This window comes from Polyodon spathula, chromosome 2 (genome assembly GCF_017654505.1).
Source record: "Polyodon spathula isolate WHYD16114869_AA chromosome 2, ASM1765450v1, whole genome shotgun sequence".
NCBI classification, from domain to species: Eukaryota; Metazoa; Chordata; class Actinopteri; order Acipenseriformes; family Polyodontidae; genus Polyodon; species Polyodon spathula.
The window spans coordinates 30,658,271-30,675,832 of NC_054535.1; the positions used below are offsets into that span (position 1 = coordinate 30,658,271).

The following is a 17,562-nucleotide window of genomic DNA, read 5'->3' on the forward strand; positions in this document are numbered from 1 at the left end:
GAGTTGTAATATAAATACTTGTAAGAAGGGGAAATATAAGTTACATATAGATAAAGAAAATGCAACTTAGTAACCAAAAAGGTAATTTATTTAGCAAAAAACATTAAGTTTAAGAGTTAAGGATGTTTCAAATACATGTATAATACTTTTTATTATAATGTCCACTGTTGTTTTTTCAAATAGGTACCTTAAAAGAAGCTATACTGTTGTGGGGTGTAATAATTAATAAAATATTATTATTATTATTATTATTATTATTATTATTATTATTATTATTATTATTTATTATTATTAATCATATTTCATTTACATCATGTATATTGATAATAGAGGTATGTATCATTTGTATTGGGATAGAAGACTAAAAGCATAACATACTGTAGCTCATTCTAGTTCACCTAATGGTTTTTGAATGAGGAATAAGTGTGTTTTATAGCTGGTGTGAATATGTACTCTCCTAACTGAGTATTGTCTTTTAACAAAGTGGTCTCTTATTAAATGTTCATTTGATACTAGTAACCAATCAGGAAAGTCTTGTTTATTGTGATACATATCGTAACGTGACCTGCACATTGAGTATCATATTGTGACAGGAGTGTATCATTTCATTAAACTACTGATTGTAAAAACCTTTAATTCGCTTGTTGGATTCTTGGCATGGTTTTGAAAGCTTGGTAATGAAAATACCACCACAGTGTACACTGCAAAAGAAAAATATGTTTCAAGTGCAAAAACTATTATGGTAAACTACTGGCCAGTATCATAATGAAGACATTTCTAACAAAATATGTTTATGCCATTTGATATGCCAGTTTTCTCTTTTATTACAGTGTTCATAAATGAATGTTGCTTAACAACCTCTTTCTGTTTTTTATAGACGCTCTAGATAGTGTTGATACTAGAACCAACAGCACATCTAAACTGACAATACTGCTTAGCAGTTCTGTTTTAAAATGACCTGCTTAAGCATATCATTCATATGTCACTTAAAAAAAAAAACACACACATAAACATTCACTTAAACATACACTTCTGCTCTAATTTGTTGACAAAATGTGACCTTGTCTTTGTCTTGGGCCTCTTAAACATCCCCATAGTCAATTACCTAGCAAGTAAAGACGGCTGCTTGCTTTGGGTGTTATTACTTAACTAATACTATTTCAGTGTCCCCAATTTTCAATATGCTGTACAGTACATGCTATTAAATTTTAAGGTGACCTTGTGAAACACAAATTGGTTCCCATATATTTTGACTCTGACAATGATTACTGCTCTTTTAAATAGCACATCATTCCCACATAAGCTGCTTACTTGCATATGCCATCCTCTGGATCCTCCAGCCCAAACCTTTCATCAAATGTCAGCTGTATTTGCATGCCTTCATCCACTGCGATTAGCCTCCACACTAACACCTTGTTCCGAGGGTAAGCACGGGGGAAATCTGGACTGTGGACTACTCCATCTCCTGATACTGTAATGATTTTCTCATGCTGTGAATCTTGTACTCCTATGGAAAAACAGAAAGGGACATTTAGATATAGTACTTTTGGGGATGTATTTAATGCTGTGCTCATACACATATGAGTAGTATACCCTGACTATGAGTCTTGGGTTTAATATTTAAGATATATAATGTATAATGATCTTGTAATGAATTGTAATGATCTTGGCTTGTCTATCTAAAACTTATATATGGAACTCTTTCCACTGGATAGTTATTGTTTTCAGTGAAGGTCTAATAATCACCCATGATAGCAATATTAAGATAAACCCCTGCATCTTTAATATAGACCATATGTGATAGGTGGAGAATTCCTCTCATGAAGGTTCCTAAAATTGAGATTCTCTGGCTGTTTTTTGAAGGCTTATATTCCTTTGTGAATTAGGTCTTTTAACTTTTAAAATAATATGAATGCAATTGCTGGAATCAAAACAAGAACTAGCAGTAAATAATTACATATATTAAAACATAGGCATCAATCATGAGTAATTGAGGTTAGATCTTGCAGTAAGAACAGCACCGGTGTGATTGTGTCACTGGTACTCCTGTCATCACCTTTAACAACCAACCATAGCCAGACAGTCAGTACTTTAAAGGATCGGTGATCTTAATATCTTGGCAACGCTTAAAAACACCATTTGCACTCAAATTATTAGCCTACTATTAGACAGTAACAGTGCAATTTGATGATTACTTATTTTATTTGTAAAATCCTGCCTTCAGTAAACTGTTTAAAGATTCAAATAAAGTTAATTACAGCTTGTTAACTCCCTTTTCCATAGGCGGTTATGACAGCATCTGCATGATCTGACAAAGATAATATTCTTTGATTTCATTTTGTAAACTGCGGTTCTGTTTCTACAATTTCACGTCAAGTCATGAAGCTGGTCGCCCAGTGAATAACACCCATCAACCAGAAAAAAAAAAAATATATATATATATATATATATATATATATATATATATATATATATATATATATATATATATATATATTATATATATATCTTTCTTGGACACATTTCCTCACATTCCTTTCACTTCCTGCGTTAACTTAACACCTGATCAACATGATCCAGGTATGAGCTAGAAAATAATGAAATTGCTGCATGAGAAATGACACACAGCATAAGTTTGCAAATTATAGCATTACAAAACAAATATCTTACATATACATTATTGAGCAGGTGGTGACCACAGGAGCAGGTTGTGATAACATCTATTAAATATTACGGTTGCAATGGCCTTTTCAGGAGGGTAACTACAAATCATACTTTTTTTTTTTTTTTTTTTTTTTTTTTTTTTTTTTAGCACTTTGATGTGGTAAGGAACTGCTCTAGCATAGATGAGATTTTACAAGTAATGCCTTTCACTTTGTCATGCCAAAGAAAAAGGGAAGCCAAGAGATTTGGTTTACTATTGTTCTGTGTGAATAATAACAAGGGCATTCAGGTGAGGATTTTCTGGCAATATGTTTCTTATGTTGGCAATTGTGCCATAACAGTATATGTTTGAAAGAGTCTGCTTTCCACTTTTCAAAGACGTAGATCACCTTTAGACCCTGGGTTCACATATATGGGAATAGAATTAAAATGCTGCAGCAAATATTGGAATATGAACAAATTCACAGAAAACTAGGTACTTCTAAAATTCTGTGAATTTCAACTCCAGACGATTCTTGTATTTTCTGTGTGACTGAAACAAAAACAGACCGGGGATCTTGCCAGCTAACTGATAGATGTAGAAGCTGGCACAGCTTATAGCTGTTGAAAAATCGAGTGTGCTTGTAGGTACCTGCAGACTGCTTTTGTACTTTACATTCAAGCTCCCTGCCTTTACATCCAAGTTTCACTGGGTTCCTGCTGCTTGCTTGCCTTCCCTCATTCCTGTACAGCCTCATTACTGTTCCAGGTAGCAATACCTTATGCTTTACTGCCCCAATTTTGAATGAGTAGTAACTATACAGGCTGCATTGTCTGTCAGCTTTGTTAACAACTTGCCTATTTTAGTGCAGCAGGTGGCATGTTAGTTTCTGGTCCAAGAGCCAGAATAGCACCCACTAGCACCCATTGTATATGAAATGGTTGTAAATTCCCAGTAGCTCCTTAAAGTAGAGCCTAAAAAAAACAATCTTGCTCTGATGGCTGAAAATGGCAACTTATTTTCTGCAAATATTTAGGCAACATCTACCAGGCGCATCGAATGATTTGATTTGATACAAGATTTTTATACTATTGAGGGGGGTGGCTGTCTCCATGCACGTTCAATAAGTCGTCTGGTTATAATGTAGTTGTTATGTGGTATGTGCTTTGGGCTTTCCTTTTTTACAGCTGTGCTGTGAAGGGAAGAGTTTGGATAACAGAATTCTGAAACAACATTAAATTGCAGAGATATTATCCTTCTCAGATAATTGCCTATGTCACTTTGTTTTCTGCATAATGGAGCAGCATTTATATGTTTCCTTCCTTGACGACTGGCTAAGTCGTCACAGTGACAAGCCCCAAGTTCAATGCTACCTGAGCTTAGGTAGACAAGACATGTGTGAACAAGCTTTCTTAAGCATAGGGAATGTACAATGAATTCTTGCCAGTAGTTCATTGAGTTCAGTAGTGACTATATAAACATCTGCTCTGCATAAAGAGCTCATCTCTGTTACAGTAGTACATAGCCTCCCATAAAGAATCACCAATCCAGGTCCAATCCTTAGTCACTACCACACACACACACACACACACACACACACACACACACACACACACACACACACAGTCAATTCTCAATACAGTCAATTCTCGTTAAAATGAACTCGGATTAGACACATTTCCTGATAGTATGAATTCTCTACAAGGTCCCTGGAAATGCTTATTGTAAATGACTTCTTATAATACAAATTCACTTCACACAAATTATTTTGGAGTCCTCCCATGGAAGAAAAATTAGAATAAAACTAAATGCCCTAGTTCAACCACTGAGTGTAAATGATATTGGGAAATGTATTAACTTGCATCCACATCAGCGCCTCTTCTCTATATTTTAGTGCTGTTTGGGGACTGCAGATGCTCTGATGGATTTTGAGTTGCCATAGTGCTCATGCAAAAATGTGCACTATCCTTGCAGACCAAAGTGGAGGTGTTGAAATCGATGGATAATGCACCACCCTACAAGAAAAAGAAAGATGTTGCTACAGATTTCGACATTCCCAACAGCTGTGCTCTATTGATCTGAATGAGTGTTGTAATAAAAGCTTCACTTCTCACCTGAGACAATAAAATATGTGCTGTTGGCATGTTTTAAAAAACATGATACAATTAGCTTCACAGGGGACAGTGTGACTAAATTATCAGTAAAATTGGATATACTTTAGGATATGTCTGATCTTTAATCCAGTAAAATTGGATATACTTTAGGATATGTCTGATCTTTAATTTATATTCAGGTTTCCAATACAGCTTTGATTTTTTTCTAGAATCTGCTGTGGCAAAAGCCCTGCTTGTTTCAATGCTATGTAAGGTTGGCAGGGACGGGGTTAATTCTGTCCCTGCTTCCAATCATATGTGTGGCCATTCTCCAGTTAGGTAATTGAGTGCTAATTAGAGAATGACCACCTGTTTAAAGGGAGGAGTAATCTTTTGTGTGGGAGGGTATAAACTTTATAGTGAAGGTGAATACCCAGCCTGTATTGTTTTGTTTGTTATAACCTTTTATTTTGTCCTTCATGCTGTACTTATTTTATTTTCTGTTTATTTAATAATGTGCACTTTAGTGCTTGAATTGCAGCTTTTTGACTCTTGACTTTGTGACAGGATAGCACCGTGGCCCAAGATGTTATTAGTAGGAAGGAGACACAGAGTCAAGAAGCTGCAGTTCAAGTGTTAAAGCAACCCATCACTAAAACAAAATATGAAAGTACCTTGATTTTCACTCAGGTCAAATTACAATTGAAGAAAAGTGTTTGCAAATTACTTAATCAGTGTTAACACTTCAGACATTTAGTCAATATATTGAGTAGAGTAGCATAGTCTCCATGATTCTCCTCTGAAGAATAAAAAGAACTGTCGGTAAGTCTTTCATAGACAGGCCTTAGGGTAGAAGTGTCCATTCTTGCATTCTGACAGAGATCCGCAATATCAACAGGGCTGGGGAATGCTGGTACAATGGTCTTATTATATGGACTTTTTGATGGTATTACTCATTTTTGGAATAAATAAATAATTGTCATCCACAGCAGTCTTAACTGTTGTGCTTGCCCGATGACATCATATAAACTGCCCCTTACGTGAAGACATTTCCCCTCCACAAAACACAGAGGTGGAAGTGTTTAAATTAAGAGCAAGCCTGTCATTTGTGTCACTTATGTGTTTCTACTTCAAGATGGTTCGTGCTAATTAAGATTTAAATTTGCCATCAGAAATGGAGCAAATCATTGAAAACTTGAATACTGATACTGTCTACTTGTCAGACTCCTCTGTTGTTTTAAATGTCCACTTCCAAAGTCTCTTCAGGGTTATGTGGATATTTAAAGAGACAGGTGTTATTATATACATTTACACATCAGTCTGACTCTTTTTATACATAATGTAAATAATATTATTATTGTACCCATGAAAAATACTTACTTTTGCTATTTAACAAAAGGAAAACAAATTAGTTTAATAGCTAAAACGAAACATCTGCAACTTTCAATTGTGTACCTTCTCCCCTGAACCATATACTAACAACACTTCATGATACTATCGATGACACCTTTTGTAAATCCAAAGATTTCCTTCTAGAAGTGAATACAGTCCTTTGTTTAAAAATAGTGCTTTTGGACCTGAAGCTAGTGCTTATACACATATTCACATCACTTACAATGACACAGAAAAATAAAGCCTATACATTTAAATGTATTAAACTTCCACAAGTTTGCAGCTTTATTCGTCAAATTGTTAGTGCTCTGATGCAAATACAAGTGCTATGTGTAGGTCAAAAACATGTTACTTTTTATGAAGGAAATTACTTTTTAATTTTTAATTCTAGAAAGAGGTCCCCACAAAAATGAACAATTCCTCATAATGATACGTATTGTAAAGCAATCATAGGTTACATTTGTAGATATGTATAAAAAATAATATTTCAGTTTTTGGGTAACTAGACTTGTGTCACATTCATCCCACATTCATTATACATGTTTGAATGTCTCTTTCACATTATAGCACAAATATAAAAGTCTGTTTGTATTTTTTAATTGTCTGCCTCTGCCTCTCTTTGCGTTCTGTCAAGGCTATGTTTTGGTTTTGTTATCTTAGTTGCTATCCTAACTTCCTGTTGCTGTTGTTTGTGATGCTTTGGAGGTGTTGCCCATGAGCGTCTGTGGCAAACGAGGGCCATCTCATGGACCGCTGCATTCACAGTAAAGCAAAACAATAATTCTGGAGCAGGCAACTTTTAGGACAGCAGGACCTGGACAAGCTGAGTTTACACTACAAAAAAAAAAAAGACCTAAGCTCCCTGAAAACCAGTTTAAAAGTGGCTAGTGTAAATGGGGTATAGAAGTTGGGAATTGGAACAAACATGTACTGGTTTCTTACAACTGAAATACTTTACCATAAATTAACTTATTTTTTTCCGGACCTGTCTAACTAGCTCTTGAACCAGCATGGCCTTTTAAAAATAGCCACGATAGACCACTGCTGGTTGTTTGAATTTTCAACCGGCATATGATTTCCTACTGAATACATTTCAAATTATTATTATAATATCTAACCTTTTAAGAAGATGTGATAGGAGAAAATGTGTTGTGTTGTATTCCAGCTTCCCGATAACAGATGATGCTGGGCCAGTGCAAGGGATCTTACTCAGAGACTACGTGACCATCTTTGTGCGGAGCAATAGTGTGGGTATCCTAAACACGTGCACTTAGGTCATGTGTATTAAGAACACCTGAGGTTAGCAGAGGGGTTTCGAGTACAAAGGTGACTGCAAAGGGGATGAGAGGAGGGAAATTTAAACCTGTGTGTGTGTATTGTACTTGCAGCATATTCTGAGGAAGTCTGAATATGGAGGTTGGGATCCGCTGTATTTATTTTTCATCATTGTTTCCCTCACCACCTGACCCTCCCCACCTTCTAACTAAATACTTTTTGTTTAAATTCAATAAAACATCCTACCCAGGGTTTTTCACTATCGCAGCTGGAATGTGTTGCTTTAATTTCCTCTCTACCATTCACAGGAGTAACCAGTTTAATATTTATTTAATGTGTCCTATTATTAGAGCACTACATTGTGCTCAGCTGTTCATTTGCCAGCTTTGTGTTTTTCTATTTATTTTCACTTGGGGGGGGGGACTAAAAATATATTCATTTAATTCATTCACATTGATTTCCAGCAGTTCACCTGCCCCCACCCCACCCCCCCCACCCCCTTTTTTTAGCACTTTAAGCATTGTAACCTTTCTACGCATATTTATGTCCTTCAGTATATAGTCTATAACCTAATGCCTAATGTAAAATACACATTGTATGTCAGGTTTGGTAAACTATCACAAGCTCATCCCTGCAGTACATGAACTGTAGAATATTATCATTGGATAAATTGTGCAATAAAACACTCAATTTGACAATCACCTAGACAATAATTTGATTGTTAAATATTGCAAACACAGCCCCTGTACAGGAACAAATACTCTTACAATTTAAAGTTATATAAACAGGGTCATGGTATAGTGGCTTCAGCAAAGTATGTGTTAGTGGTTTATTTTCCATGACAAAGATGGTTAGTTCCTTTAATCTTGTTCAGCAAGTTCCAAAAAGCAGTGTATTTCTATTTGATCCCTTTCACTGTTTTGTTTTTCTATAGTATTCCTGTGACAGGGAACTCCCCATCTATATGAACATGTTTGGAACTGGCAGGGAGGGGGTTAAATTTCTCCCTGCCAGAAAAACATGTGAGAATGTGGCTGGAGCTCTAATTGAATAATTATTGATTAATTGGGCTCCAGCCACAGGGGATAAAAGCCAGGGGAGAGACCCTGGCTGGCAGGGTGTGTTCTTTCAGTTTGGAAGGGTGTGTTCTTTCAGTTTGGAAGGGTGTGTTCTTTCAGTTTGGAAGGGTGTGTTCTTTTTTTGGGGGGAGTTTGCTTTTATTTTGGAGAGTTTTTTTGTTTAGAATTAAAGGAAGACCTGGAACTGACTGTTTATTTTTTAAGTTCATTTTTATTATTTATTTTTGAACCTCTTTTTGTTGGCCCTTGTGCCTGTGTGTTTGACAATTTTTGTTTAATAAAGAACTTTATTTTGCCTTTACTCTGTCTCTGAGCCTCAATCCACTCGCCAGCCTGTCACACTTGGTGTCAGAAACGGGATAGCACCACCTAGAGTCTCAGAGCAGAATTTTTTTTTTCTCTTTTTTTGGAATTTTGGGAATTTTTGAATTTCTTTTTTTTTAATTTTTGAATTTTTGGAGATTCTTTATGTACTCTTTTTCAGAGAGAAGAATGGGCAAAAGGCAGAGGCAACGGAGGCAGCAGCAGCCGCCGCCATCACCAACACAAACCCTGTGGGAGGACCCAGCGAGCTTGTTCCCGTGGTGCACCTGGTGCGGGAAAGATGACCACCGGTGGAGGTCATGTCCAGATGGGCCAATTGCTAACTGGTGTGGGCATTGTGAGGAGGACGGCCACAACTGGGCAGGATGCCCCCACAACCCAGACCAGGAACAACCACCAACCCCATCCTCGGCAGCCACCTCACCAGCACTGCCTTCACCACCATCACGGGAGATCTGGGAGTGGTTGGTGCACCCTGAAGCGGACCTCTCCCACGACCTTCCTGTCGCCATCAACGTGCTGTGGCATCGAGATGGGGAGAGATAGAAGGAGTGGGAGGGAAGGCATCACCCGGGGTCCCTCCAGGAAATATTCATCATGGTCCTGGCATACCTGGCGATAGACATGAGGGATATCCCACACCTTGAAGATATGGGGGTGGAGCCGCCGCTCCCAGAGCCCAGAGAGGGGGAGGAGCCGCCACTCCCAGAGCCCGGAGAGGAGGAGCCCGAACGTCCACAGCCCGAGGAGAAGGAGCCAGAGCGGGAGGAGTCAGTGCGTCCACGCCCCGAGTGGGAGGAGTTGGTGTGTCCACGGCCCAAGAAGGGGAAGTCCACAGGCCCAGGGCTGAAGAGACCAGCAGGGAAAGAACAGCCGGAGCTGTCTCTCCCTCCACCACCAGCAGAGGGAGAACAGCCGGAGCTGTCTCTCCCTCCACCACCAGCAGAGGGAGAACAGCCGGAGCTGTCTCTTCCTCCACAGCCAGCAGAAGATGCTGGAGGACCCACCCAGCCTCTGTACCAGCTGCTGTGGGGAGCGCGGAGACAAGCTGCCCGGCGGCTAAGAGGCACAGAGTCATCACCTGGGGAGGCCAAAGGCTCCGCGTCGCCTGGGGAGGCCAACTGCTCCGCATCGCCTGGGGCTGCTGTTGGCCCGCCATCGCCCAGGGGGAAGGTGCTGCCGTCCCGAGAGCTGGAGGGTCCAGCGTCGCCAGGGGGTCCAGTGTCGCCAGAGGGCTCAGCGTCGCTAGAGGGGCCAGGGGGTCTCGCGTCGCCAAGGGATCCAGAGGGAGCCGGGCCGCCGTTCCCGCCTCCGCCACGAGGGGGAGCCCGGTCACGAGGGTTCAGTCCTGCTAAATATTCCACCTTCGCCGCCCCCATGGACCACGGACGTCTCCCAGTCCCGGGACTGGACAAAGGACTTTGAGACTTAAGGGGGTAGGTGGCCGTTGGGGCCATGTGACAAGGAACTCCCTGTCTATATGAATATGTTTGGAACTGGCAGGGAGGGAGTTAAATTTCTCCCTGCCAGAAAAACATGTAAGAATGTGGCTGGAGCTCTAATTTAATAATTATTGATTAATTGGGCTCCAGCCACAGGGGATAAAAGCCAGGGAAGAGGCCCTGGCTGGTAGGGTGTGTTCTTTCTGTTTGGGAGTTTGCTTTTATGTTGGAGAGTTTTTTTGTTTAGAATTAAAGGAAGACCTGGAACTGACTGTTTATTTTTTAAGTTCATTTTGATTATTTATTTTTGAACCTCTTTTTGTTGGCCCTTGTGCCTGTGTGTTTGACAATTTTTGTTTAATAAAGAACTTTATTTTGCCTTTACTCTGTCTCTGAGCCTCAATCCACTCGCCAGCCTGTCACAATTCCCTACCCATTCTGAAATGCTTGAGTGAGAAACTACTGGTGCACAATCTATCATTACCACAGAGGCAGCTGCTCCTGTAATGCCAACATGATTTTAATTGCATTGGAATTACACTTGAGCAAAAACCCTGCCAATTTCTTACACAAGAACTGACTCTCTACAGTAGGGTTTCAAAGAAAACCTGCCAAGAAATTCATTTAAGAACTACTGCACCTAAAACAGTTCTAATAATAGTTCTTAAAGAACCTAGTTAAACATAACATAGTTGAAATCAAAGTTTTAAATAAATCAAAACCCAATGTTTACAGTCAGTCAATTAGAAAGAAATGAATATTTAAACAGATTACAGAACATTGTAGTGTTTGAGATTTTATAGATTTTATGATTTTCTTAAAAAACTTCAAAACAAATAAATATATATATATAACAGATTATTCTTGACAAAGATGCATACTTATGCACTCAAACCTGCAGCACACACACTGTTTTATATGTTTTCTTTTATGTATCTTCTGGTTTATGTTTGGAAATTTGTTTTAGTGATTTTTAGAACTTGTGTTATAAGCGCCTTCATAATGGTGGTGGAATTAAATATGTTCAATTGCAGACTGTTATAACAAAGCGTGCCACCAAAACCCAGAAAACCTACCAACTGGCTATTAATAGATGTAACCATAATCACATTGGTTTGATTGCCTGAGTTAGGCAAATGCATGTAATCTATTACACTTTTTGAATTAAAGAAATCCATATATGCTGCCATGAAGCTCTCCTCAAACCAGACGACATAATATATTGATTATAGAATATATTGAAATGTTTAGTTGTTTGTTCTTTTTCGCTCACTTACCCCAGTCGCTTATGAATTAACTAGTGGGAACCAGGAATTTGAGTCTTTTTACGTGGAAGTGGCAATGGACGAGTTCATTACTGTTGAGTTTGGTCTGACTCCTCAAGCAAAGGAAATATGATCCCCTCACACCCAGTTTGAGGATGGCTTTAGACCATAACCATCCAAAACCAAGTTAATACATACAAACCAGTATTGTTGCAAACAAGGAAAAAACAACCCTATTCTCATATCACATACAACAGCAGATAACACAAGTAGTTCTGTAAAGTGAACTATGTGTCAGAAATGGCTAGGTTTCTAAAGCCCACCGCAGACAGCCCAGCTCAAGCCGTCCCGGCTCATCTCATCTGACTTTGCACAGATCAGTTGTGCTCAGTTTTGGTTTGATGTAACAATTGAATTTTTCCCGACTGGGTGTTGCACACTGCTAAGACTGAATTACTGACCACAACTAGATACTAGTGATTAGCACTATGTATGCAAACTTAATTAATACTGTCCTGTACATATTTTTTGTATTAACTTAGCCCAACATACAGACCATCACATTATGAATGGGATCCTATGCTGATTAGATGGCGGAGACAACACCGCGAGGCAACCAAAAAGAAGCACTTAGCCTATTAATTTAGCTATTGACCATTTACACTGTGCAAACGTTTCCGGCAGTGTTTGACTTTTTGCATAGCTTGTCTGCTATACTTTAGCCTGTGGTAAATAAAATCTAACATGTTGATTTTTATTTAACTTTGGCGTTTTTTTCTCAGTGTGTGGATCTAGGGGCTTGTGATTTGTGACCTACTGGAGATCGATGCAACAGTTACTTAATAATATAATAGAAAATATAGGCTGCCAGTAGATTGATAATAAAAAGGAAAATTGATAATTTACCTTTGATTAGTAATGCCTAAAAAACTATTCAAATTTTTGAATTCGGGACACTCAGTGCAATTCAAGACTAAAGTATTTTTACCTGAGGAACTAAAGCTGTCAATATTGCACCATCTTGTATGACAAGTTATATGACAAGCTATGCCACTTAAACCTGCTTCACCATTGGTTGACACCCTTATGACTAATCGGTCTCAGTCAGTCTTGGTCGGCAACCACCGCACACAGACAGATTGATCACATCTGAACAAAACTGCGTCTGAAAAAGATTCAACATGTTCAATCTTCAAATCTGAAGACATCCCAACTGAAATCTGCATGATCTTGGTTTTAATGGCACACACACTGCTACGATTCACCCAGACTGTGTACGGCCAGTTGAGATGAGATGAGTCGGGACGGCTTGAATCGGGTTGTGTGTGGTGAGCTTAAGGGTTGTTTTGTATATGATTGAGTATTTGTATATGATTTAAGTAAAGGATAGACTTAGAGCCCTGTGGCCTATAAATAAAGTGTTGTGTTGTGTTTGTGTTTTGGTGGTGATTGGCAGGGATGGGATGTTAATTCCTGTCCTTGCCAAAATCATGTGAGAACGTAGATGCTCCTTAACAGAATATTTGGTGCTAATTAGTAGCAGCCACGTCATATATAAGGAGAGTCCAGAGCTCCATTAGGGAGGCGACCAGGGAGCTGGGAACACAGAGGTTTGCGACATACAGACAGCCCGACCGACCAACGCGCCTGCATTTTTCATTTAAAACCGCACCACGATAGTACAAGACTTGGGTGAGGTTTTTTTTTTTTTTTTTTTTTTGTCTTTTGCATTTCCGATTTGCTTTTGTTTAAACCATTTATTTTGGCTTGGTGAGCTAAGTTTTGTTGTTAATTTTGATTTATAAAAAAATAAACCTGCAGTCTTCAAGTCCTGAGTCTCCTTTTCTGCCTCCTGACTACCATAGACCTTCAGCCATTCTACCACACACCCCTGTTCTGGTTGAATCATGTTCCATTAAACTGTACAAGTTGATCTCTTTAGCTAATTACATCAAACATGATTTTTCTTTGACACAATTTTCTAGCTGAACAACTGTGATCACAAAGAAAAACAGCGATAATATAGCGGTACAATATTCCCTTTGTGCTTTGTTTCATATTACTAGGTCTCCTACCAAGAAACCAGTGGTAATCATTAACTTTCTAAAACTTAAATTGTATGTAACCTCAAATTAGGAGGCAAATGATGCACATTTTATATGGAAATTCTAACAACCGCTATGGTAATTAAAGTAAGAACATTTGGGGTTTATATGAAGAAATATTATCCCTTTGTTGCATGATTTAAGTTTTAGGTAAGCCAATATTGCTAATCACAAACACACATTGCATTTTTAAGACTGGTGTAATTAAATCCAAACTAAGTAGCCCAACAAATCATCAACTTTTTATGGGAAAACTTTTTTAGAGCACAAGAGAAATATACATAAACTAATTATTCTTCAAAAGCAACCAGCATTGAAATTATAGTTTAGCTTTCTCACATTGTGGCCCTCGAGCTACAGTAGCACAGGTGCATATCAACAGTGTGAGCACAAAAACAAAATGTCATCATAACCATCATCAGAGAAGCCAAGAAGCTCTAACAGAACCCACAATAACATTACAATGTGCGTCAACAAGAACACAACAATAAAATTATTTAAAACATTTCATAGATGTTATCATTTCTGGATTGCATGGTTTTTTTTTTTTTTTCATTTTATTGCTTTTGTCGAAACACATGGGGCTTTTGTTGCTGTTCCAATGCTGTTGAATTTTTTTAAACTATTGACAGTTTTGATACAGTTTACTAGGTGCAGCTTTCATAATATGTAACAATTAATGTCTGAATAAAGGCATTTAAAGTTATGCTGATGATAAGCAGTGTATGCGTCATATAACTTGATTCAATCTGAATATTTTGCACCTGGCATGATGACATCATCTTGACACTGGGGTTAGTCAACCTTGGTTTGTTAATTTCTTTATTTAAAAAAAAATAAGACCCCCCCCCCCCCCCCCCCCCAAAAAAAAAAAAAAAAAAAAATAATGTTTTCATGTTTATCTAATATGAAGTATTTTAAAATAACTGTTATGCTCCAAAATCCAACTTCCTTGCTTGCTTGTTCTTAACCGTGCATTCATAATGCTTTTACTATACTTTACTGCATTGCTGAGTTACCTTGATAAATTGTACTGAAATAAACTTTCATAAAGGTTGTTTAATAAAATATAACCCCCACACCATATAAATAGCAAGCAACAATGCCTAATATTTTTATAATATTAAATGTACTGTACCAGCAATAGCATGACTTGTTTTTTGGCAGGTATTGCACTAATACTATCCAGCCAGACTGAAAGTTATTGAAGTTTAGGAGTGCCCAGTGCAACATTACAGATTACAGTTTTAAGTACATCATTTCTCAGCGGGAAGAAGACATAACAATGGGGAATGATCTGCATGTCACTAATTACATAATTTATTTATTTTCTTTTTTTAAATAGAATACATCTGCAAATCTGTTTTTATCAACCACCCACAGACAATCAGACCAGCTGAATTAATAAAAGTATTATATATACCAGTACTCACCAGATTTGTAAGGTTGGTATATGCTTATGAGAAGGTGGAAAATGCTAATGAATGCTAAGTCACATGGTTTAGCCGCCATATTGGATTAAAAAAAAACATTTTGCCTAAATGTACAAATTCGTCTTTCGAAAACCACTTATTGTAGTGCTGAAAGTTGGTATAGTTGTTGAGGGATAGTCCAAGATTAACTGGTGTTCATAAGAAGCTGATAGGTTGTGTGGTATGGCGGTGTCACAAAGACTGCTGGAGTGGGGGACATCAGACCAGAAACAGGAGCCAGGAAATAAACAAAGAGAGGTGGAGTTTGGTGAAGCTGAGCGAATGGTCTCGTTCAGCATTTAATAATGAACAGACAGACAGAAAATAAAAGGTTGCAAGACAAAAAAAAACACATGACACGGCACATTCGCCAAATTAAAGAGACAAACAAAACGGACTAACACTGAACAAATACCGTGAGGTGATATTTTTATCTACTATTATTATTATTATTATTATTATTATTATTATTATTATTATTATTACCTCCATCTCCAATCCCGTTCTCCACTCACCGAACACACAACCCTGAGTGAGTGAAAACATGCTGCTTTTATGCAGCTGTACCGAGACTCGATTGCTAATCAATCATTCAATTGGAGTCGCGTTACAACTGCACATGAATTAAAAAAGTGCAATTCCCTGTGCTCACATATTATTACTTTTTACTTACATGTGAAGTGCTGTGCAATCCATGCCTAAATACAAATATACATTTTAAACACTTGTGTTACACAGACCCGTTTATATCACATGTACCAATGACTATACACCAACATTAACACACAACATACAACACAAAATACACACAGGGGTAGGCACTTTGCCACAGGCGGCCATGCTGTATGACCTCAGAATTGCACAGTACAGATGTCATAATCACAAACTACAAATAAATTCTCCCAAACCGCTAGTCTGATTGAAATAAACCCAATGTCACATATGACCATAGTGTGGTTGTCTTCAAAGGTTGTTAAAGGGAAGTTACTACAATAAAAAAAAAAAATGGCAGCCACGTTGGATGACATCATCAACATACAAAACTGGCTCAAAAAAACATTGTTTCTGAAACCGCTAGTCCGATTGAACCAAAAATTGGCACACATGATCTTAGTCTGGTTGTCTTTACACATTGTTCAAGGGAAGTTGCTACAATAAAAAACATGACGGCCACGTTGGATGACATTATCAACTTACAAAACTGGCTAATAACTCCTTGTAGAGTGCAGATAGGGCCATGGTTACTATGGAAGACATATAGTAACCTATGTATGCTCTATAAAAAATGTAATTGCCCATGACCTTTGACCTCTCTGAAAGGTCAAATGTAAAACTGGCTAATAACTCCTTGTGCAGATAGGGTCATGGTTACTATGTAAAAATGGCATTCTGCACTGTTTGCTAAAGTGTTTTGTACTGATACTGCATTCTGCACTATTTGCTGAAGTGTTTGGTACTGATACTGTTACTGGTACTGGTACTAGAAGCATTAAAGTTGCAGGAAATTCTAGTTGTATTTGATTTAGTGTTTGTTACTTTGTCCTTTTGCACAGGGACAGTAACAGTAATAAATATACAGGCACTGCCCTGTTTAAACTCATGTGGTTTTGTAAAGACATTTTTTTCTTACACTAGAACAAAGTAGAAAACTTCCTGAACTGTGTTCAAAGCTCCCCCACTTTATCATATATGGTGGAGAATGCAGGCATCTACTGCTCTTTTTGTGTGTGTGTAGGTTGGAAACAAAGTGTACTACAAGCGTTAGTACAAGCTACTACAGTTCAGCAAGAGACAAATAGGGTTCAACGAGAGCAAACTGCGAGACTCATGGATACTAAACATGAGGCCAATAGACTGTTGTTTGCCCAAGCTAAACAAGGGCAAGGTGAGCTGCAAGAGTTGGTGTGACAGAAACAGAATGATTCTTGGTGGTAAATCTCCCTCCCGACCTGTGAGGGCACTAAGTAATGGGAACAGAGTACCCTGGACTGGTTGGCCTACCAATTCATTCCCAGGGTTAAAAGGGAGTCGGTCCTCTAAAAAGGGGGTGGAGCTTCAGTGCTCTAACTCATCGATCCAGAAGGGAAACGATGTGGAAGCCGCAGATTGGAGGACCCATATTGTGTTTATCTGTGTCATTTTTTCATGTTCTGCATCTATCTAGCATTATAGAATACTCCCCAAAGGCTGAACAAGTGCATTCTTCAATTAAAGCAGTAAGCTTGATAATCAGTAAGCTCAGCAGTGGTTTGTAGAGCAATTGCTTTAATTAACATTGTTAACAATACATGCTGTTGCCATTTAAAGATGTCTGGTTTGTTGTTTGTGTTTTTATATACCAGCCTGACATTCATCAAAATTCCAACAGTTTCTATAAAATGTTTATTACAAATAAAATATCACATTTGACAGCAAGGGCCTCTTTCACCATTTTCATTTTTTCTGGTCAAAAAAGAACAAAGACATTGCAT

General features: G+C 38.1%; 1 protein-coding gene across 1 annotated transcript in view; it reads right to left on the reverse strand.

Moving 5' to 3' along the window:
• Positions 1–17,562, reverse strand: part of LOC121295227 (platelet-derived growth factor C-like) — a 108,748-nt gene that overhangs the window by 52,795 nt on the left and 38,391 nt on the right. Inside the window, exon 2 of the mRNA XM_041219658.1 lies at positions 1,312–1,507. Coding sequence (XP_041075592.1) covers positions 1,312–1,507 — 196 coding nt within the window. The remainder of the gene's footprint in view (positions 1–1,311; positions 1,508–17,562) is intronic.